At 39.0% G+C, this 25127-nt stretch overlaps 1 protein-coding gene across 2 annotated transcripts in view; it reads left to right on the top strand.

Moving 5' to 3' along the window:
• The window catches only part of Nalcn (sodium leak channel, non-selective), a 261873-nt gene that overhangs the window by 163082 nt on the left and 73664 nt on the right, over positions 1-25127 (top strand). Inside the window, exons 16-17 of one of the 2 annotated variants that reach the window (XM_075948959.1) lie at positions 24540-24676; positions 24821-24862. In XM_075948959.1, the coding sequence (XP_075805074.1) occupies positions 24540-24676; positions 24821-24862 (179 nt within the window). The remainder of the gene's footprint in view (positions 1-24539; positions 24677-24820; positions 24863-25127) is intronic. The other variant, XM_075948960.1, reaches the window with a different exon arrangement.

Genomic DNA, 25127 nt, shown 5'->3' with positions numbered 1-25127 from the left:
CTATTCTGAAAAAGATAAAACAACATAACCTATTAAGTTTGTATTTTTTTAATTTTAATGATCCCTTTAAACTTTATATTGCATTATTCTCATCTTCAAAGCCACTGATTTCACCAAGGGTATCCATAGGGGCTGAAAAGCATGTTTGATATCAAGACCCCTGCTCTGAGCATACTCAGGAAAGCTTTAAGCTCCATAGTGTCCTGAACTATAGAGGCAAAAGACTCTGTGGTCAAGGTCATTTCTTTTTGCTTTTTCTACTTTGTGGCTTAAGGAAAGGACATTTCAGGTGAGGGTTGGGATGTTATTCTCTGCTGGTGGTGTGAAATGTTTGACTTGACTCTCTTGTAGAAAAATATACAATGTGTGAGCTCAGCATCAAAACTGATCAACTGTATAATTTGACAAGACCAATAAAAATGTGCTGCTTTCCAAATCCGGCATATATGTGGATTTTTATGTGTGTCGTATTTATCATTCATAGATCTTGAATATATTGTATATACTTTGAATACACAAAAATGAAAAGCATTCAATTTTCTCTAACTGATCCTACTACAAGATTTAGTGTGGTATTAAACCACCACTGAATAAGTAAAATACCAAGTAATTTCAGCCTACATTTGCAAAATATTCTTTCTGCTAGAAGGCAGTAAAAAAATTACACATAGCAAGTTTTTGGAGCCCATGAATGCAAACTTAAATAAATTTTACAGTGATTGTGTTTTGAGTGTTTAAATTTGTACATATATGTTCAATCTATTTAGTTTTCTTTTAAACATTTGTATATTCAATAGTCACTTTGGGCTTTCTTTTCATTTATTTTATATAACCAATAATGGAAAACCAATAACCAAAAAAAATCATGAGACTTGGAAGAGGGCTCAGTTAGTAAACTACTTCTCATGCAAGTGTGAGCAATGAGGTCAGTCAGATCCCAGGCACTCATACAGAGAGGGCTGTGTGTGGTGTGCGTCTTTAATTCCAGCACTGGCAGGGAAAAGGTAACTGTTCTGACTGGCCAGGCAGTCCAGACAGCTTAGTGAACTTTGGTTTAGTTACAGACCTTACATTAAAAATAAGGTAGATAGCAAAGGAGGAAAACATCTAAGCCTTCATGTGAATGCGCCCACATGTTCACATATACTCAACACGTACGCACGCATATGTGCTCATGCATGCACACATGCACGTGTGTTCACACACAACTGCTTGCTATCTCACTTTTTTTTTGTTTAGAAATTCTATATATCAGATTGATTATTCCATTGTAGTTACATCCAATTTGGAGTCTTTTCTTTGAAAAATTTTTTTTTTTGGAAGCAGAGAGGGAAATCAGAGAAGCTTCACCTTTCACGATAACCACAAACAGCATAAAATATCTTGGGGTAACTCTAACCAAGGAAGTGAAAGATCTATTTGACAAGAACTTTAAGGCATTGAAGAAAGAAAGTGAGGAGTATACCAGAAAATGGAAGAACCTCCCTTGCTCTTGGATTGGGAGGATCAACATAGTAAAAATGGCAATTCTACCAAAGGCAATTTATAGATTCAATGCAATCCCCATTAAGGTCCCATCAAAATTCTTCACAGATCTTGAGAGGACAATAATCAACTTTATATGGAAAAACAAAAAACCCAGGATAGCCAAAATAATCCTATACAATAAAGGATTGTCTGGAGGCATTACCATCCCTGACTTCAAACTCTATTACAGAGCTACAGTGATGAAAACAGTGTGGTACTGGTATAAAAACAGAGAAGTCGACCAATGGAATCGTATAGAAGACCCAAATTTTAACCCACAAACCTATGAACACCTCATTTTTGATAAAGGAGGCAAAAGTATACAATGGAAGAAAGAAAACATCTTCAACAAATGGTGCTGGCATAACTGGACGTCAACCTGTAGAAGAATGAAAATAGACCCATATCTATCACCATGCACAAAACTCAAGTCCAAATGGATTAAAGACCTCACTATCAGTCAGAACACATTGAACCTGATAGAAGAGAAAGTGGGAAGTACCCTACATCAGATGGGCACAGGAGATCGCTTCCTATGTGTAACCCCAACAGCTCAGACATTAAGGGCAACATTGAACAAATGGGACCTACTAAAACTGAGAAGCTTCTGTAAAGCAAAGGACACTGTCACCAAGACAAAAAGGCAACCTACTGACTGGGAGAAGATCTTCACCAACCCCACAACAGACAAAGGTCTGATCTCCAAAATATATAGAGAACTCAGGAAACTAGACTTTTCTTTGAAAATTTAAAGACATTTTCAGCTCTGAAAATGTCAGGAAAAATAAAGTAGTGATCCCATTTTCAACAGTCCTTTTAGGCTATTATTTATTCATGACTGGACTGAAACTACATATTTAATTAATCCATCTATTAATTTCATACCCCAAATCCCTTCAACTTCATATTTGAAATCCACTGGAGCAAAAAATATAATTCTAAATTAAAATGTGACTGGTTCTCTTTTTTCCTTTTTACACAAGAATATTTTTATGCTTTCACTAGTTTGGAAAACCATATCCTTTGGATGGGACTAGAGAGGTTGCTGTTTTTACAGAGGTCCCAAGTTCCACATACCAGCTCACAAACACCTGCAACTTCAGGTCCAAGGGATTCAACCCAATTTTCTCTCCCTTGCATACTCCTGTAAATGTGTGGTGCACATTAACTCACAAAGTTATAAAATAATATATAAGTGAGTATTTTGAAAATTGTATCATTTTAAAATATTCATTGTTTTCCCTTTTTGGGTGATCTTAACCTTCAAGGTTGCATAATTTGCAGAAAATACTACACCATAATTATGCATATGCAAGCACATACACATACACATACTTACATACACATGTTTATAATCACAGAATGGAGGTATCTGACAATCTCCAGTCTCTAACAGATGTTTTGGACTAGCCAATAAAATTATCCCATAAAGTATTTACTAGACATCTCTATACAGAGATCTGGCTCTTACCATCTATTTTTACTGCTATCCCCAGATAGAGTGTGGAATAGAAAAGATATGTGAAAAGTTTTCTCTTCTAATATTTTGAGTTACAGAAAGCATTGCACATTCTAATTTTTTTGTTCAGCTCACACTTTTGTTTTAATGTTTTTACTGTTTATAACCAGCCTATGGATTCTTGCAAATGTGGTAATAGTTGTTGACGGTTTACTCACTGTCAAATGCCAAATAACTTCATTTACTGCTCAAAATAGCCCCTCAGTGCAGATATTATTAAATCCACCTAACAGACAAGGGAAAGAGACACAAAGAACTAAAGGTTGAACAATCAACAAATGTTAAAGCTAAGATTGAAACCATTGCAATTTGGACCAAAAGCCTATACTCTAAATATTTAAACTATATTGATTTAAGTTGAAGCCCTATAAACATCAAATGTAAGACATTCGATGAATCTGTTCATAAGGCTTTTAAATTTCATATGTGGTATTTCTGATAATTAATCACAATTATAATTGCTTTCTTTATAATTATATATTTTATTGTATGTATAATAATTTTCTACATGAAATTTTAAGATGAAGTTGTTTAAATGTGATTATGGTGATTTGTGGAAAAAACAAGTATGTATTTGTGCGTGTATGTGTGTGTATGTGTGTGTGTATTTATGTATGTTTGTATGTATTTGTGTGTATGTATGTTTATATGTATTTCTTTGTATGCATTATGTATATATATATGTGTGTGTATGTATGTATTTATGTGTATGCGTGTATGTATGTGTGTGTATGTATTTGTGTGTGTGTGTGTGTGTGTGTCTGTGAGAGAGAGTGGGGGAGAGAAAGAACAAGTCAGATGACATAGAAACATAAAAAAAAAGACCTTGGTCAAATTGCTCTCTGGCATTCAGTAAGGAGAAGGCGACCTTGAAGCTCAGTGGTGTAGTAATAAGAAAGATAAAGGGGTGTGAGGTGGAGTGGAAACTTTGAAAATTACAAAGAAACCCTACAGCTTTAATGATTTTGCACAAAGTCAGAGCAAGAGCAATATAAAGGGTGTTCTTTTAAGTAATATAAAATTCATTAAACTATGAGGAAAAAAAATCTAGAGAAGCCTCAGGGAAAGAATCTTGGGAAACAGAAGTAGATAGTCTGCTTAGATTAAATTCACAGCTATGAAATTTTAAAAAAACTCTTCAGCTCCATAGTCTATCTCATAAAATCCTGATTCACGCGTTTGATAGAGTCTGTGGCACAAAGGCAAGTGGACATGTAGCTTCTCACTGTTCTCAGGGAATTTCAAACAATTAGTACTTTAATTTATCCTTATCTTGCAAAATGGTTAGTTTTTGTGGCATGTTACCTGGATTAAGGCATGAATGACTACATAGTTTGTAAGCAGTGTTCTGAGTGGATCTGTAGAAGTGTTTCTGATAAGGCTTAGCATTTTATTCATAGGCTAAGAAAGCAGATATTCTCCCAAATGGGCAGCATCATTAAGTCTTCTGAATACTCAACAGAAGAAAAAGGTGGTAAAAGCTAAATTTACTCCTTATGGGATGACTTGAGGTAAACAACCAATTTATAACAGGGCTGGAGCCTACACCATCAGCTGTGGGGGAGCTACACTGATTCTTTGTATCTCCAGCTTGCAGAGGGAAGACTATGGAATTTCTCTGTTTCTGTAATCCATGAATTAATAGTTTACTCCTCTCTCTCTCTCTCTCTCTCTCTCTCTCTCTCTCTCTCTCTCTCTCTCTCTCTCTCTCTCTCCTCTGACTCCCCCTGCACACACATCCTATTGGAATTCTAAGTTCTTATACCTTGAAACTTTTCATTCATATCTCTGTTGCCTCCACACATTCAAAATTCAGGGTCCTAGCAAGTTACTTTGGACATAATTCAACTAATCACTGGTTACATCTTAGGGGTTGCATTAAGGTCTTCCCATATTCACTATTTTGGCAATCTTTCATGAGTGAATTCAAGATAATTTGACTTTAAAATAAGTGGTGTTGCCGGAACAAAAATAAGTGTTGCCTGCTGAAAATTCCTGGTGCAGGTCATTTCATACTAACCTACCAGATTTCATCTTGAATGTCAAAAGTACATTCAGAGAAGTAAACTTTTTCCCCAGTTCATGTTATTTCCTAAGTACCAGAGTTGGGACAACACAGACTATATGGCTCTAAGTCAGTATCTTCTGCTGTCTCAGAGGACCAGTTCTTTCATTAGTGGTGAGAAACATATCTAGACAGTAGGATAGATAAGATGTGCAGAAAAGTTGGAGGAGGGTTGTATAATTAAGATGTTGTTGAGCAGAGATTAACTCTTCAATCTGTTAGCAACAAGGATACACACACACACACATACACACACATTCTCATACACACACATATATGCACAGTCACCAGGAAGCTGTCTTTACCTTTAAATAGCTCTTGAGATGGTAGAAAAGTTGACAAGTAAACAAAGTGGAGTCAGGAGTGATGATGAATGAGGGGTTTGGGCAGCAGAAAGGAGTCGTGGCTAGTAAAATCAGGGACATTCATCACAGGCATGGAGCATGACAGGATCTGAAGGTAGAGGAAGTAATAGAAGAGGTTGGAGGAAGAAGGCACGAGGGAGAGCAGCCACAAAAGAGTGGGGATTCTGACACATATCCTGATGTCATCACAATACATGAAGCAACCTGTCATAAAAAATCGCACACTGTACCATTCCACTTAGATGAGTCAAGTGAACACCCATGCAGTCAAGTCCATAGACACACAATATAAAGTTGTTTGCCAGAAATTAGAAATGGATAAAGGGGCTGTTGTTCAATGGGGGTAGGACTTCAACTCTGAAAAATGAGAAAGTTTTAGAAGCCTGTGGCGCAGCAGTGTGAATCTACTGAATTCATGTTAGGCTTAAAGCCAGTAAAATATAAATTCTTTTAAATATGTTTATCACAATTTGTGTTTTTATTTAAAATGGGCAACCATCAAAGCAACAGTGGTGAGTGATTAGTGATGGCAGTAGGAGGGGGATTAGGACTTGGATGGTATGGTTGGATGACAGCAAAGGAGGCTTGAAGGACACTGAGGATGTGAATCAGAATTGCCAGCTCCCTCATTTCATCTTCCGCACACTCTGCATTTCTGAGCAGGTCACCTACTTACGTGAACTGTGTTAGCATCTTTACTACAGTGCACCCCTCCTTTCCTCCCTGGAATATGCACCGAGAATGCTATTTGTACAACACACTGGAAACATGCACAGCTGGAGGAGGGATCAGTAGCTAAGATTCCTGCTGCTGTAGGAAGCACACAGCTGCCCAGGAGGTAGAGGATCAATACTCTAAAGAACCTAGAAACCACTAATAGCTGAGAGTTGGGAAGCACCACGTTTTGCTCACAGCTATTAATGTTACCAAACTCCCCTTGAGATCACTCTCTGTCTTTTGATTGAAGAGACTCTTCTTTGACAATTTACGTATAAAGTTCATAGCCCAGAACTTTGCATAATCTCCAATGATAATCTTATATATTACATCTAATCTGATATTTCTAAATTAGCAACACCAGTGTCAGACATTTTTCTAATACTAACTCATGAACAGCAATAAGATTGGCTGAAAGAAATCGATAAGGCTGTGAACTATTTAGACCAAAATTCAAGCCAAGAAGTAACAGCAGAAACTTGGAATTTGGAAGTGTCAACCATCAAAATCAAGATGATTGGAAATATAGAGGTTAAAACTGTGCACAAAAGCACAACCTGTAATTACAGCTCTCAGGAAATATGATACCCTACATAAAGAATGGGAAGAAAAAAGGAGGGAAGGAAGCAAGGAAGGAACAAAGGAAAGAATTTCATGAAGGAAGGAATGAAGGGGAAATATAGTCTGTATTTAAAAAAGATAGTTTGTGTGTATTCAAGATGTCAGATCAAAGCAGAAGACACAAAGAATTGTGTCCTGATAGGTAATCAGTCATGGCCCTCAGAAAGCTCTACAGAATATATTGTATTAGAATGTATTCCAATCCTACCCAAGTGCCTATGATGCAAGTTAGCTGGAAATAGCATCTTTGTAGATATAATTAAGTTATGATGAGTATTCTTAGCTGGACTGGAGTCCCTGTAGGAAAGGAAGGGACACAGACATATGGAGCTAACTCCAGTGATGAGGGAGACAGATTTGGGAGTCAAGCATCCATAGGGCACAAGTATTGACCAAGTCAGTAGCTTGTACTAATGAAATTTTTAACTATTCAGGAAGATTATATATGTGTGCATATGGATAGAAAATATATCCCAAAATAATCACATGCAAATTTTGATTTTATGCAATATTTGCCTGCCAAATATTTTCACTTTTGTTAAATTATTACCATGCTAAATCCATGATTTATAGAAATATTTATTACTGTATTGTTTTAATTTTCAACACTCATTGCAGTTTAAATGCCAAATACATTTGTAATGGTTATTGGTATCCAAAAGAAATTTAACACTTCAACTTGTTTTGAGACACAATATGAAATGGAAGGTCCAATTATTCTCTGAGCACAGTGTCTCCTCATGTGAACAGTCCTATTTAGCACCCAACAATTTCATAGAAATATGAAGCACAATGTAGAATCTTGAAGTATATAACTACTTTTGTAAATAAGTGTGCAATCAAAAAGAAAAAAGAAAAGAAAAAAAGAAACTCACAAGATAGGCCTTCCCCAGAACATCCAGAAAAAGCTTACCCTAGGGACATCTTGACCTCAAATTCTCAGCTTTAAACTAGAATAGAGTCAATATCTGCACCACTAAGCCACACAGGTTTGGGAACTTTTGACCTTCAGCCCTGAGAAACGAACATTTTCAATGCTTCCTTCTCCAACTTCAAGATGACACTTTCTGAAACTGGGAAGATCCATTGCTGAATGCTGAAACAAAAGAAGCCTAGACCAGCCAAGATTGTTGTGAGAAGTTAGAGCCATTTCTTTGCCTTGAGTCAATTCCTTAAAATTTCTCAAAATGAGACTTTCATAGAAGAAGATTCCTATATATTGTCCCAAAAATTCATTTCAGATGGTTTTTGATGAAACAAGATCACCTTCACACGATACTGTTTTGTAATCCTCATCTGTGTTTCATGCCCTGAAGTTACTGGACCTCTGTTCTTGGTTAGTAATGTCTCTTGACAATGAGCACTACACCTAATCCTGTAGACTCTGTTTTCAGGTTTATAATAGCAGAGTGATGCTCATGTCAGTCTTCAACTGTGCTGGTTCCAAATGGTATGTTTGTCTGTGTATGTGTGTATATGTATGTGTATATGCATGTGTGTGTCTCTGTGTGTGTATGTCTCTGTGTGTGTCTATGTGTGTATGTCTGTGTGTGTGTATCTGTGTGTGTGCGTGCATGTGTGTGTCTGTGTGTGTGTGCTTGTATGTGTATGTGTGTGTGTATGTGTATGTGTGTATTTTACTTGTTAAAGTAGGTGTTTGCATGTGTGTGTGCCTGTGGAGGCCCAATATTGATGCTGGGCCTTTTCTCAGTCACTTTCTATCTTTAGTTTTTCAGACAGAGTCTCTCACTGAATTTGGCTCTCTTCAATCTGAATAGGCTGGCAGGACAATAGACTTTGGAGATCACCCTATCTCCATGTATGTGCCCCCCACTCCTGGGCTTACAGGCGTGTGCTACCACCCCTGGCTTTTTCCATGGATTCTGAATGTCTAAACTCAGACCTTCTTGCTAATGTAGAAGGCAGTTTTCTCACTGAACCATTTCCCCATCCCACAAAATGACATTTAATACAGATTTTCATACTATTGTGAAAGATTGTCAAATCAAGATTATCTCAATGTTTTGCTTTATTTATTATGCTTATTTTGGTGTTTGCTTGTTTTGTAAGGAGTGAAGTGTGAAGAAAAATGTGCCCAAACTGGGGGACATTATTCTTCAACTCTGTCCAGCAGAGCCCCAAAGACATTTTTTCTTTGTCCTCCCTTTAATCAAAGTAGAAAATACTTAAGAGCTTGCTACCCTGAACCACTGAACACAGCAAGGGCAACAATAAACTGAAATCTAACAGCATTCTTTTGTTTTCCAGCTCCTGTCATAGGCAATAGGAAAATAAATTGCCCTGGTTTTGAGGACAAAATCATAACAATTGCTTTTTAGCCTTATGAAGTGTCTGAACGCTGTTTGATCATAAGCACACACATCCATGGCCCCCGTTACTTGTTCAGAGGCATTAGCATGAGTTTTATCCTGGACAGCCCTACGTACTAACTAAGCCGGCGCATTGGCGAGGATGTGATTGCCTCTGTGGACTGAGCTTCACTCAGGCCATCTGCTTCTTTCCTCTGAATAGTTCAAATATATTTCCATTTTTCCCAAAGCCTTCCTAGCTTCTGATTGTTCATTTATTCATCAAATATTTGAGTCCTTGCTATAAACAAAATGCTGCATCAGGCTCAATGGGAACAAGAATATGCAAATGGCTTTACCACTCTGGAGTCTAATTTGAATACGGGCTGAATATTCCTTGTAAAAATGCATGAAGTCAGGAGCATTTCGCACTTTGAAGTTGCTAAGATTTTGAAATACTCACATGAACTTTAGTACCTGAGTATCCCTAATTTTCTCAGCCTATATCTATAGATGTAATGTGACATTTTCATTTTGATGACACTGTATTATCTGGTGTGATTGTTTTCTCCTTCTTGACTAGCATATAGGCAATCCTTCTGGTCCCATAGGAATTTATATCCAGACTCTCATGAGGTCTTTGCAGATCTGATATTGTCATCTGGGAAGGAGGTAGAATCTGGAAATCCTTGGGCTGGATTTAGCTGCACTCACTGTCCCAGGTTTATCCTTTATGCCCAACGTCTGTTCTCTTTTGCTGTTATTTATACTGCATAAAAATTCTGAAAAACGAGTACCTTTAATGTCTCCCCTGTTCATTAGCGGGCACCTCCCCACTCCCTCAAACCTAATTACCAGGTTCAGACAACATGATGGTCATCATCATGAGGAAGGGTCTGACAGGCAGTTTGGGATGAAAGACTGGACCATAGATGCCCTTGTCTTGCATGCCAGGCTCTGGCGTAAGAGCTACTGAGTTCTGTGTGAGCAACAGTTTCTCAAAACAGCATGAGTTTGCCAATCTTTAATTTTCTCCTTAATGGAAGCCTAGGTTGTATTAATAGATGCTGTGAGGTAGCTTGCTTTCCATCTGAGTGTGGGTGAAAGTGAACATGAAATTCAACAAAGGCACCCATTCCTTCCCATTTACATAATTTGCTCTCAAAATTCACCACCTTCTGTGATTTTTCTCTAAAAGTTCCGGAAATGGATTTCATGACTACTTGAATACTCATGTGGCTCAGCGTATTATTGATTGGGTCATTTTTATCTTACTCTGCTATGACAGAAAAGCTGAGAATTGAGTGCCTTGCTCTCTTGAGTGACCTACACCTGAAGGGCACAAACATGACCTTGCTGAAATAACCAACTGGCTTTCATTCGCTTCACATGCCTGGATGACCATCCTAGTTAATAGAAGTGGCTACCAGGAGGGATGGTGTATAGATCAGGATTGGAAGCGCATTGTACATGTGGAGAGATGTTTCTTAGCTCAGGCAAGCAGCAGAAGAGCTTAGAGAAAAAAATCACTTTATAGATTCCTGTGAAAATAAAAAGCAGGTTATAGGGAAGCTTGCTGAGATGGAATGCCAGTAGGACTTCCTGCGGTAGTCACTGGATTAGAGCAAATACATTTGCTGGTCAAAGACATTGACTCTTGCTCTAGAGAACAGTAGGGATGGAGGCATGGTAATCCTGACATATGTAGCCTGGATAAAACTGAAGATCAGAGCCCATCCAGAGGCTTTGCAACTGCTCAAGGAATTAAGAAGAAATATTCTGAGACTATTCCTAGGAGTACCAGCTCTTCTAGTTCTCTTGTACCTTGGGTGGTTCAGAGTTCTCAGTGGCTACCATGAGAAATGCTAAGTGGATGTGGGGAGCCTGAGTAAAGCAGGAAGTCTCTGGCTGTAGAACATTGCAATGATACTTTCCATCACAGAGTTGAGGGTAGAGAAGGAAGGAAAGGAAACCATGTTACTCTGTCAGCAAGGTCCATACTCTTCGAATAGGACTAGACCCAGACCAAACCAGGAGGACTACTGGGACATGTGTGTAGCTTCCTGATAGGATTTCTTCCTCTCGCCCCTCCATCCTGGCCTCTACTTGGCAGGAGATAGGAACCATGAAAGAGGAGGCATGTCCCTTTCCCAGTTCAACGCTATGAATCATGCTTGTACCTGAGTGGGATGTGCGAGAAAAGGTTTTTAGATCTGAGACAAAGGGTGGCTAATTTATGACAACCAAAGCTGAGCCAGAAGCTACAATGATCTATCTGCCAATAATGACCAGTCTTTAATTTCCTCTTTACCATCATTGAGCTTTCCTATAGGAGAGAACTGATGATTTCTTGTTGCTCTTTCCTCAGAGTCTAGGTTAACTTGCTCATTATTAAGAATAGTAGGGCAAACTGATCCCTGATGTTCTCATGCATGAATATTGTGTATTTTGATATTAATAAAAGAAAAGAATGTCTTATAGTGTTTCTCAGAAATGAGAAATATGCATGTTGTTTTGTTCAGTGTTAATCCTATTTTCATTCTGTTTTGCATAAAATATGTTGATTAATGTAAATTTTCAGAGTGAATCTAATAAACCCTTTTATCAAACGATGCAAAACTTTTTAACAACTCTGCCATGGACAGCAGGCACTCTGAGGAATGTTATTTGGAAATGTGTGTTTGATGCCTGAAAAGGAATTACTTAAAAGGAAAGAGCACTGCTAGGTCCCGGCCCAGTCAAATTTAATGTGCCTTGTTTATGACTGATCTGATACAATCTTATAGGAATGCTAAGATGAAGCAAATCAGGTTAACTTTCTGAAGATCAAGAGAGACAGAAAAAGAAGTTACAAATAAGCAAAGAGGAAAGTTTAAAAAGTGAGTGTGAGACTGGACTGGAGTATAACAACAGTATGAGCTAAGTTTGTTTTAAGAGAGATTATAAGTGATAGAACAACAGAAATATGATGATAAGCAGGTGATAGAAAGATGGGTAGATTATAGCTACACAATGATTGGTAGATAAAAGATAGATGATAGCTAAATAGATAGATGATAGATTAAATAGGTAGCTAGATACATAAGTAGATTGATTGATAGATTGATAGATGATAGATGCATATAGATAGATATAGATAGATGATAGATAGATAGATAGATAGATAGATAGATGATAGACAAATGATAGATTATTTAGGTAGATAGATAAATAGACTGATTGATTGATGATAGGTGTAGATAGATATTCATAGATATATAAATAGATAGATGCATATATATATGTACAGTGTTCTGTAGTTCTACAAGATACATGTACATATTATGTAAACATAACCAAAACTAAATATAGACACGTGTGCATGGTTATTATTATTACACACATGCATGCCATAGTTCTCCTGAGAAAAAGAAAAGTTAATAGCAGTAATACAGTGATCCTTTTTTCCAGTAGTTTCTCTTTCCTTAATTTGAGTTACTCAAAGTCAACTCTAGACCAAAAATATTAAATGAAAAATTCCAAAATCAACTAATCATAAGCTCTACATTACTGGATACTCTAAGTAAGGTGGTAAAATCTCTGGCCATCCCACTCTATCCGGCCCCTACTGTACTGCAGATGTGGATCACCACTATTCCAGTGTGCTCAGTCTGTACACATTATCCACTCATCAACCATTCACCAGCCAATCCAGTCTTCATATAAGCCATATAGACTGTTGAGAACTGCAGAGCCTATGTTCAAATAATCCTTACATATTTAATCATGGCCCAAAGCACAAGTAATGATGTTGTCAATTCTGACACCCAAGATGATCTGTAAAGTGTTTAACTGAAAAGGTAAAATATAGTAAGGTATTTTGAGTGACACCATTTATACAATTTTATTACAGTGAATTATTATAATTGTTCTATTTCATTATTAGTTTCTATAATTTATCTCTTATTGTACCTAATTTCTAAATTAAACTTTGCATAAGTGTGTGTGTGTGTGTAGGAGAACACAGTATATTAGGGGTTGCTTACAAACCTGACTGAAGGTCTTGAAACATATTTCTCTGAAGCACGATTAATAAAAACTCAGAGAGAGAAATTGGGGTTCAACTTGAAGATCTGAAAAGCAAAACAGTCAGTCACTGGCTCTTACCTTGACCTCAGTCCGAAATGGCGATCCTGCCCCTAGGAATCTCAATATGACACTGTGTCTGAGAGCTGACTCCCCCCGTATTATATTTCTTTCTAGACTGGGATTAAACGTATGTACCACTGGGATTAAGGCATGCACCACCCAATTTCTATGGGAACTAGTGTGGCTACTGGGATTAAAGGTGTTTTACCATAACCTGGTCTGTAAGACTGACCAGTGGGACTGTTTTACTCTCAGATCTTCAGAAAGTCTTTATTTATTAAAATGCAATTGAAATGCCACTACATTCTCCTTGAATGTGAGGGAAATGTGTATACTAGTAACAAAGGAGGAAACCTAATGCTAAGGTCTGGTCTCAGCATTTTGTGGTGAGAGAGAGAGAGAGAGAGAGAGAGAGAGAGAGAGAGAGAGAGAGAGAGAGAGAATATGAATGTGGGTAAGTAGAGAATACCACTGAAGGACCCCACCCCTCCAGTGCCAGAAGGCTGAATGCTTTGAGATTAAAATAAAGAGACTAATACTGATTTATCCCCTGAGGATTGACCAGAGTTCATGCTCATAGTTAGATCCAGTTTCAAAAACCCTGAAAGAATGAAAAAGCTTCAAGTTTATAACTAAATAAATAAATTGAAGAGATGGCCTTCTTCTTTATCAGAAGTATGGAGAAACAGAAATAACCAAATAAGAAACAGAAAGTCCCCAGGAGGACGCCCCAGCTGTTGCTACGGGCAAGACCTGCTCAGGGGATGGATGCAAAACTCTAAGGAGAAGCCATATTTGCATGGCCTAAATGAAACATCACTCAGACACACTTTTAAATATTCACAGCAATCTTCATAAGTGTCTACAAATTCTTTGCTGTCCCTACCTTCAAAGACACAAATCTAAATGTTTCTATCCCAAGTGACAGCTGGAGTTAGTAATTGGTACTTAGCGAATGCAACCGTACAGTGAAGGAACCTGGCTGACGTCAGTTTACCCAGGTGATAGCAGTTTATGCCATTTGTAGTGAGGCATGTTGGTTTCATAGTCTTCCAAGTATGGTGAAAAAGGTAAACCATTTCCATAGTATTCTACCAAAGACTTTCTAAACATCAGCATTGTCATGAGAAAACATCGGACATCCTGAAATTAAGAGGTAATAGAAAACTACCCAATTGGTGATCTTCAAAGACATCAACATCAATAAAACAGGGAAATTTAGAGTCATTGATATAGCAGTGAGGAGAACAGAAGGCATGGCCATAGAAAAGAGGGCTATGCATTGGATGGAATTCTAGAACAAGAAAGAGGCCTTTGTGCAAAAGCATGGTAATTCCAAATAATTCCTTCATTGTAATTAAGGGTACACAACTAAGGCTAACATCTGACTTTAGGAAGTGTTCCATGGTTACATAAGAAGCTAGTTTAAGAAGAAGATAGATCAAGGGCATACAGAAATTTTTTGTGCTTTTTGCTATTGTTAAATAGGTTTAAGAATAATTTCAAAAAATATAATGGACTTTCAAAAATAGGGCAAGAATTTTCTATAGTAAATAATATGACATGTCAAAGTCTAAATAATGTTACCTTGTTCAATAATAGTATATAAAGCTTATATTATAGTATAGAAGCTTTATATTGTACATAGGTCCTGTTTAGTTTATTTTCGTGCATTTTAGTCTTAAACAGTGGGAACACATACTTTATTGCGAGTCAATGCTTTAGATGATCTTGTTTCTGAAGGAAAACTCAATGATTTGTCATTTTTCCTCTGACATTTTAGAGGGATTGGAGGCACAGGTCAGTTTGACTGATTTCCCTTTATAAGGAAGTCCAGGGAAGAATAGCAGAGTGATGAGAAATAGCACAAGGGCCACTTCAGCCTGCTAATGGTCATCACTAGTGTCCCATTCTCTGCTCACCTCATCACCATTGTGTTCTTGTCTTCAGCATGGACAGGCTGAAGTGAAGTCATGGGCTACAAATACTTCTTCATTCACTTAAAAGTTGCTATCTCAACAGGAGGAAGGCATGCATTATTAGAAAGGTACAGTGCAAAGCCCAGGACAGCAGAATGTACATTAAAACCACTGAGAAAGATGTATCTGATCCAGATACACTTCACAAGCTTGAATAAATGTCAGAAATGATTGATTTTTGTTAGTAAAATAGAAAGGGGGTTTGTAAATAAAGGGACTGGAAGGCATAGAATTGCAGAAACAGCAGTCTATTATATGGAAACATGGTTTTGAGAGAGTAAAATAGTTTGGAAAAGATCATGTTCGGAAATCAGGTTTGTGGGTGGCTCAGCAGAACTGATTTGATCCCCTTGGACCTGTGCCCTCACCCACAGCATATGACAATGGCACCAACTGTGAATCCTACTCCTGGGAGCTACTGTAAGGATTAAATAATTTTAGCACGCTAAGTGCTGAGGGCGATTTCCAGCCCACGGGTTTACTGCCCAGCTGCCAATTGCCTCTCTGAGAAATATTCCTGTAGGAGATGGTTTAGGAAGGAGATTTGAGACTAACACTAAGGAAGGAACAACTGCTGTAAGCAAGTGGCATCCTATGAAGTACATGGAAAGAACTGAACGGGAGATACAGTTAACAAGGCTGGGGCACAACAGGCACAGCACTGGAGGATACTTGAGGTCATACTCAGATGACTGGCACTTCTACGTCTAAATGTCAGTCCCAGAATTATTTACGGACCAGAGAAGCACAGTGTTGTTTCTTTTGATATGGGAGGTCCTGAAGGAGGGATTTAAAAGAACAAAACTAAGACAGTAGCCAGTGGGGATGTCTAGGGAGCTTCATTTGGGAGTAGCTGCTGAATAATCACATGAACCCTGAAGTTAACAACAAGAAAAAGCCTGGAGGAACCCTCCTGCGAGTTATGGTGAGACCAGAGTGCAGAGAAAAGCAGATGGCATGTGGGCATCTTCTCAAAGAAGTCAGTTTGGAACGGTTAGGAGAACGATAATGGAGACTAGATCAGGAAAGGGGCTTTTTTTTTTGAATTTCCATCTTTAATTTCATGTTTACTATTAGGAATCTTGAAAAAGAAACATTCACATCAGCAAGGAGAAAGAAACGGGACAGAGACATAGAACAAGATAGAGATGGGAAGTACTATGAAGTCTTTTTTATAATTTATTAGACTTAAAAAAGACTAATCCAAATTCCCACTTCCTCCCCTCCTCCCATTCCCTCCACACACCCTCCCACCCCACCCCCTCTAAACCTAAGAGAGGGTAAGGCACATTGTTTTTTGGAAAGTCCCAGGCCCTCCCTACTATATCTGGGCTGAGCAAGGTATGCATCCAAAGAGAACAGGTTCCCAAAAAGCCAGTACATGTAGTAGAGATAAATCTCAGTGCCAGTGCCAGTGCCAATAGCCCCTCAGTCTGCCCCAGCCATGTGACTGTCAACCACATTCAGAGGGACTAGTTTGGACCTATGCTTGTTCCTTCCCAGTCCAGCTGGAGTTGGTGAGCTCCCATCAGCTCAGGTAGACTGTTTCAGTGGATGAACCCATCATGGTCTTGACCTCTTTGCTCATATTCTCATTCCTTCCACTCCTCAACTGAACCTTGGGAGCTCAATCCAGTGCTCCGATATGGGTCTCTGCCTCTGTTTCCATCTGTTGTTGGACAAAGGTTCTATGGTGACATTTAAGATAATCATCAGTCTGACTACAGGGCAAGTCAAGATTGGGCCCCCTCTCCTGTATTGCTTAGGGTCTTAGGCAGAATCATCCTTGTAGACTCCTGGGAATTTCTCTATAGCCAAGTTTCTGCTAACTCTATAATGGCTCCTTTAATCAAGATATCTCTTTCCTTGATCTCATCTCTGTCCTTCCTCCATCTCGACTATCCCATTCCCTCAAGTTCTCCTCAACCCTCCCCTTCTCTCCTCCTCTTCTCCGAAGGGAGGATGGAAGGTGAAGTCTCCTTTTGTACGGTCCCCTTCTGGATGAAATCTCCTTCTTGTAAAGTCCACAACTACTTTGGCACAGTGATAGCTTTGGTTTGTATAATGCATTTCCCCTGAGTGATTCATATTACAAGCAATATGCTATCTCAATTTTATGTCTGGTGTTTATGTAAAAGAATGATGATCCTCATTTTTCATTTGAGAGCACTGCTATCCAAAGTGCCTGAGAGTTTAAAAATCTAAGCTGGGGCTCAATTCTACATCCTCTTCTTCTACCACCCACTAAGAGATGCTGTTGCCTATGTGACCTAGTTTATGTCTCTCCTGTTGCTGCGGCTTCAGTAAGCCCATGACCTAAACCAACTTGGAGTGGAAAGGGGTTATTTCATTTTATAGGCTACAGTCAACCATTGAGGAAAGTCAAGGCAGGAAACTAAAGAAAAAAACAGAGAGGAATGCTGCTTACTGGCTTACTTTTTCTGGCTGCTCAGCTGACTTTCTTATAACCTAAGCCTATAACTCTGCACAGTGGGCTGGGCGTGGCCTCCTATACCAATTAGCATTTTGAAAATGTCCCCCACAGTCATGCCTACAGGCCAATCGTACAAAGGCAACTCTTGAGTTAAGATTCCTTCTTCCAAGGTGTGTAAGCATGTCTGGATTTGTATCGAGTTGACAAAAACTATATTATATATTTTATATTAAAAATGAGATAGCAATTGGACACCTTTACACATAGTGTGTGTGTGTGTATGTGTGTGTGTGTGTGTGTGTGTTATACAGGTAAATACTTTACCTTGGCTCTCCCCTCTTACTGGAATATTCTTCTAGTAATATGAACTTAGTATCTATATTACATGAAAATCTAATGTAATTTCATCTGAAGTAGAGGAAAACTGTGTTTTTATCATAGCAAGCATGTTTCTACAGCTCAGTTAGTTCCTAAGTGGAAACAACTGTGTCTCGGTTGACTATCACAAGAGAGAAACCTAATGTGAAATGGAGGTGTGGAGATTTGTAAGAGAAAACATACAAAAGCAATCTTGACTTATCAGCAATTCTCTAACAGATAACTAGTTGCATTAATGGGTTTTTAGTGAATGATAATCTAAGAACAATTTATTCCATCCATTTAACAAAGCAGTCTACTCCTTTAAAGTTCCTTTTTTTCTCTTACCAACCAGTAAAAGCTGCTGGAAATATGTAATTGTTCAAAGCAGCCTTCTGAAGGACATTTAAAGCTTGTAAGATCTGACGTTCAGTGTGAAGAACATGAAAGTAAACATTCCAGAGATGTCATAAGGTGATATCAACGCCACTGTCCTCCCTAAGTGCTCTTCTGAGCTCTTAAATCAGCAAGTACAGAACCACACTTCAGTCCCTGATGACCCCGCCCCTCCCCACTTTCTTGCCAGGCATGCCTTATGGATTCATAGGCAACCGATCAGAACCTCTGGGGAGATAGAAAAGCAAACGATCACATTCAATTAATTAGTTTGCATTATGAAAGTACTGTGAGCATTTTGGGATTTCAGCTTTCATATATATGAGCTGCAGAGGTGGCTCAGCAGTTCGGAGCACTTGCTACTCTGCAGGAGAGACCCAAGTCAGCTCCCAGCACTTTCTTGGTTCATAATCGCGTGTAAATCCAACTCTAAGGAATCTGATGCCACCTTCTGTTTCCTGAGGGTAGCCACATAGATATGTGCACACACCCACACACATAAATAAAAAAGAAGATCAATACTAATTTATATTTATCACATACAATTAATTAGTCTGTATTATAAAATTATTGTGAACATTCTTAGGTAACAGCTACCATACAGAAATGTAGTTATAGACCAACTAAGAAATGAGCCCTCCAATTCAAGCACCAAGGTAATAAAAACCCCAGTTTGACCTTGGGAGTATTGAATTTGTTAAAGATTTTGTAAAATGAAGGAAATTAGTAGAAAATATTTTAAGTAAACATTTGTGACATGTATAGTATTGCTGCTGTGTGTGTATGAATACATTGCCCATTGCCTGTGTATAAATGAAAGCTCCTCCCTCTGGGTACTCCTTACTTCACAGAACAGGGAAAGCAAGGTGGTCCTCACATTTTAAATCAAGTATTTATGATAACACCTATTATTAAAAGCCAACATGTTTGCTCTTTACCCCACCTGAACCATCAGTTTTAATCCAGAAGCCATTTTGTTTGGGATGTGAAATTTGTGTAAACAAATTAGAGAAGTCCCCTTGAGAAATGATGATGTGTAGTTCATAAAGATTCTGTATTCTGAATTGCTGTCAGATGTCGATGTAGAAAAGCCAGACACCACTACCAGGTGAAGATGCATAGAGAATACAGCCGTAATTTAATCACATAACTAAAAGGAGAGACCCCTTTTCATTCCTGTGTAAACACCGTGTGATCATTTTTCATATTCTGTACAGCTAACGGTTACTCTTTAGTTGTCCTAACTCACACATCTCTGTGCAACCCCCCTCATCGAGTGAGGATTTGATTTGAAAATGAGAATATTTTACAGGTCTGGGGTTTTTTTTCTAAATTATTTTATTTTAGAAAACGCACCAAAAAATTACGATGAACATTAATGCACTCATCCAGTTCATCTATCTGTCACAGCATTCTGAAAGGAGATGCAGTTGAATAGTATTTGAATCTCTTAGCAGAAGAAAGCACAGGCTGAAACAGGGAAGACGGAAGCAATGAGGCAGAACAGGGTATGTGCCATGCAGCACAATTATTCCCGGACTCTCTTGAGAGGACTGGGAAAGCAGAGAATCTCAGCCACCAACTAGTGCAATGATATCTCAGCTTAACAGATGCTGAGCTGTGGAAGAACACAAGCTTGGATTGATATATATATTTTTTAAAGATCAAGGTTTGAAATTTGTTTCTTTCTCTGGTTGTAATTCCTCTTTTGCAAATGCATTTTTTTTTAATTTGCCGTGCAAGCCTGTTGTAAAACAATCATGGATCCAGTCTGTGGGCTGCAGACAGATGTCTTGCTCAGCTGAAGCCACTGTCAGCTCCCTCAGGTGTGCCATTATTTACATTAGGTTCTTCAACAGGAAGAGGAAAGCCTCAGCATCTCTGCCCTGTGTCTTCCCCTCAAGACAGAGCTTAAAATTTTTATTGGACATTTACAATCATAATTGCTTTATTTTAGAAAACTTGCATTGGAGCAGAGATAGTTTGTCAATCTTAAATTCATATCTAGTCTTTCTATTGATATTAGTCTTTTATATGCATCGAAGTATACTTGCTTTTAGAAAATGTGTGTGGAAGAAAGAGAATGAAAGGTTATGATAAGAGGTAGAATATCATCTGCCCGAATGTTAACCGACTTTGTAAGAGGATTCAGAGTACCATGAAATACTGTTATCAGGTCTGGTGACCTTGGTCTCCCCTGCCCCCAGCACACTCCAACCCCAGCTTGGCTCCACTTCCCATCTTGTTCCTTGTGCTCCTGTCTAGGTCTAGCTTCTGGCTTGGGAAAGGCAGAATGGTCAGGTTGTGATAACAATGAAATAGGAGTTGTGTGATTTTGTTCAAATGTATCATCTGTTCATTTTTAAGCTTTTCACTGAACTGAAATAAACATAAAAGAAGGGCATTTGCTGTTGTTTTGCAAGAATAATGCATGCAAACTGAACAGATCAAGACAGCTGTACCCTGGAAACCACCGATCTTACACCTATCTGGCCCTTGTTTTTCTCTTACCCCTAGAACATAGACCTCACTGAAAATTAGCAATGTAGAATTATGTCTATTTGTTGACCTTGTCTTCCAATATATCCTTGTCTGGTTTCCTGCCCTCAATGTTGCACTATAAAATTTAACTACCTTTTATATTAGGCTGTATCTTACGCATTTCAAAGGTTTAAATAGATCAAGGTTTGTTTTTCTGTTCTATTACTGGGCATTTGGGTGGTTTACAGCCAGGACTCACAAATATCATTGTCACAGACATGAGGGCATTGCTGTGGTACACACACTTCTGCCTGAACAGAACCATGGAGGTGTATAGGAAAAGAAGGAGCTCAGGGGACTTCTGGAAAGGGGCTGTTCCTGATCATAGGAGGCAAAATTCACGGCACCTGTGCAAGCACCCAATCCCCTTGCGCTTGTCTCCTGAGAGGAAGATTTGCAAGACCACAGAGAATGTTCTGAGTCATTCACCAGAGCTTTGCCGTTGCTCTTTGTAGTTTTGTAGCTCAGTGACCAATTCCTGTTGAGCTTTAATTTGTTTCCAACCATATTCTATTTTCACTCTCAGGGGGATGCTAGGAATGGAAATTTAAAAGTGAAATCTAGCCCCTAAGGAACTTAAAGGCTCTTGGGAATATTAATATCCCTAATGCAAATTAGAATTCCACAAGATCCATTTTCAAAACAGGGAAGCAAGATTTTTTTTTAAATATTATAAGCCTACTGTATTGATCACTGTGTCCTAGGGCATGAATAGCTATAATTTGACATTTTCCCATCATGCCACTGACAAAAAATGTGTGAGTCTAAACATGGTCTAGACATTCATCAGCTTGTCAGTGGTAAACATTACAACCAGTTAAATACCACAAGAGACTAACTTTATTCCATTCTGCAAATACAGAGTTCCGACACACTACACCAGAACAGTTAAGCTGCCCAATTAACAAATAGATACCATCTGCATCTCTGTCTGGCCTTCCAGGATGTTTTGTTTGTTTCTTTGTTTGTTTGTTTCTGAATTATCTATGATGGTTTCTCTCTGTCACTCACTCAGTGCCATTTATTCAGTGACCGTTCTCTTAGCCAACTTCATGTTAACCACTGAATGTGAGGAAAGAAACTCCACTAGCTTCCCAGCCTTCTAGGCCTCATACTCTTGGGGAAAGAGTGACCATGGCTTATGTGAGAAGAAACAGTTTGTTTGTTTTTTTTTGTTTTTTTTTTTTTTTTGGTTTCTCGAGACAGGGTTTCTCTGTGGCTTTGGTTCCTGTCCTGGAACTAGCTCTGTTGACCAGGCTGGCCTCGAACTCACAGAGATCCGCCTGCCTCTGCCTCCCGAGTGCTGGGATTAAAGGCATGTGAGAAGAAACAGTTTGTAATGATGACCAGTATGATGGGTTTAAGTGCCTCCCAAAACCTACTGAGCTTCAAAATGAGATTTCACTTGGAAATTGAACCTTTGCAGAAGTAAACAGTTAATCATTCTGGATGGGAGTGAGCACCTGAATATAATGTTTACATTACTTATAAGGGAAAAAGGAGGCAGATTCAGGGACAAGCCCTAGGAAGAAGACATGTGGCCCTGGAAACTGAGGTAGAGGAATGAGCCACAAGCATACAGAGACTCACAGGAAGTAGTAAGTTAGGAAGGAGTAAGGGTGAGCTTTCCCTGGAGCCCTCAGAGGAAGCAGGGCTCAGGGGAAGCCTTGGTTGGGAAATTAATTAATTGGAGGGGTTGGTTAACTTCTGATTCATGGATATACAAGTCTTTTTGATAACTGCTACAGCAGCCTAGGAAACTGCTAACAATGTGTGTTAGATTGAACCTGAAGAAACTGAAGATTTCTCATTGTTTTGACCCGTGTGAACAACATCAATGTGTGGCCCAGCCCTACCTGTTATGAACTCCTAAGGGGAAGACTACGGTGTTCGGAGAATGATTCTCTGAAGAACTACATGAGGGACTAAAATCCTGAAAACAAGTTCATGAAGTTCAAAAATGAAAGAGGGAGAGAGGGGCCTAGCAGAGGCCTGGCAGGAATGAGGAGCTGTGCATTCTAGAGATAAAGGAGGGAAATAGGACTTTGAGTCCAAATAGAAAGTTTTGATCATTTTTGTTTTAAAAAGTATAGGAATAAAAACGGGAAGGTTTTAAGACAAAAACTGAGATATCAATAACCATGGAATGGAGAGATAGATGAGGGACTAACTTGGGAGTAAAAAGCCATGGCAGGGCTTGTAAAAGCCCAGTCACGGAGATTCTGGTGAGGACGGAAGGGGTGGACAGATGGAGAGGATCTTAGGGAGATCTCAGAATTTCCATTTTGGTGAGAAGTTCTGACCAGCATAACCTTTGCCCTCATGTCTCATACTAATATAATAAAATGCCATGCCTGCATGTTAGATCCTCCTGCTGCCGAAAATGTCTATCAGAGCTGGGGAAATAATACCTTGACTAATTTTTCTTATTTCTCTCTTCACTCTTGCCTTGTGTTCCCAAGCACTCTGGTCATATCTCTCCCATGGTGACCATTATCTTTTATGGATAATTGTTGATTTAACTCTTTGGGTTGTGATATGGGCTGGGTGAGGGAAAGAGCAGACACCCTTTTATTTTCATAGCCCCAGTATTTTTCACAGGCTCATGGGATCGGTTCTGGAAGTGACAGCACAAGAATCTAAACAAATGAGCCAGTGAACGTAACGGAGCAAGCCCCTCCCTGTGCCGTCAGTCTTGTCAGCCTTTGGCTGCCTTGCTGTCTGCTCTGCCTTAATAAGCCAGCAGCTTTTTCTTTGTCTGCTGATCTAAATGACCACTGGCAAATTTTTCACAAGTTGTTTATCAGTGATCACTTAGAAACCAGCTACTTTTTCATAAGCCTTCATTCATGTACAGAGTCATTTTTTTCTGATTGCTCTCATGACATGGAGATGCCTGTGCTTTTTGTTTTGTGGCTTTACCGTCTTCATCATCATCATCAAAAACCATCATATTACATCTGTATCCTCTGCCATACTGAGGGACAGCAAACAGTAGTAGCTCCCTCCCTGAATATGATTGCCACCTAAGATCAAAAGCTACTCACCAATCAAGTAGGTGTCTGCATAGCTAAGGTAATTCATGCATATTTTACAAAATGAAATAATCATATCAGTGAAAGATGAGAAAACTAGAAATGAGGACCCCTGACCTTTCTATTCCGTCCAGATTTATTCGTAGTTCTACATTTGGCTCCGTGTAAACTTTAGCTCACTTGCAAGTCCCTGCTACTTCCACCATGTCTGTGTATAAAATAAATCTGAATATTTAATCATAAGTAAAAAGCAAAAGATAATATATGGGATGAAAGGAGATTTATCATTGGGAGCACAATAACAAAACCTTCTTCTAGAATTTTTTTAAAAAACTGTTTTAATTTGCTGTTAACTTTTATTCTTTCCCTGACACTTAGAACAATGCGCGGGGGGGGGGGGGGGGGGCATACAGGCTGTTGTGTAATGTGTTGATGGGCCTTTGCTTCCATCTACCGGCTGTATATGCAATTACACGTTATTTTCTGAAGGCTGAACTGTTCGTTTCAATGTGATTTTCTCTTCTCTCCTCCCTCTCCCCTTTCTAGTTAAAGCAAAGCGAAGCAAATGCAGACACGAAAGAAAAACTCCCTTTGCGCTTGAGAATCTTTGAAAAATTCCCAAACAGACCTCAAATGGTGAAAATCTCAAAACTTCCTTCAGATTTTACAGTTCCTAAGATCAGGTATCGAATTGTTTCTTTTGATCGCCCTCTACACAGCTCATTGTCGTAAATCTGCCTCAGCCCTTCTTAGAGACTGGCATGCGGGTGGGTTTGCGGTTGTGTTTGATCTGTTGTCTCCTGCTCTCCTCCCTGCCTTTGTCATAGGAGTCCTGAGTCCTGTGAGCAATCTCTTAAGAGGAGAGGCAGGTGAGCCACAAACTTATGTCCCTGCCTCCCTCTAGGGGCTCCTAAGGGATCACACACCCTAGGTATAGACAGCATGCTCGCTGCTCAGAGGGTTCACTGAGGTCAAGCACTCAATTCTGAGGCGTGTCAGTGTGGCAGCAGGCTTCCTGTATGGCAGTCTGGTCACAGTGTAATCTGCCCCCTACAGGTTAAAAGAAGCATAGAATTTATACCTATACCAATTCAGTCTGTACCAGCTTCACCTTCCTACTAAACAAATCATACA

Source organism: Microtus pennsylvanicus, chromosome 15, assembly GCF_037038515.1.
Source record: "Microtus pennsylvanicus isolate mMicPen1 chromosome 15, mMicPen1.hap1, whole genome shotgun sequence".
NCBI lineage: Eukaryota > Metazoa > Chordata > Mammalia > Rodentia > Cricetidae > Microtus > Microtus pennsylvanicus.
The sequence above is the reverse complement of the archived record's forward strand: the minus strand, read 5'-3'. Positions and strand labels throughout refer to the sequence as shown.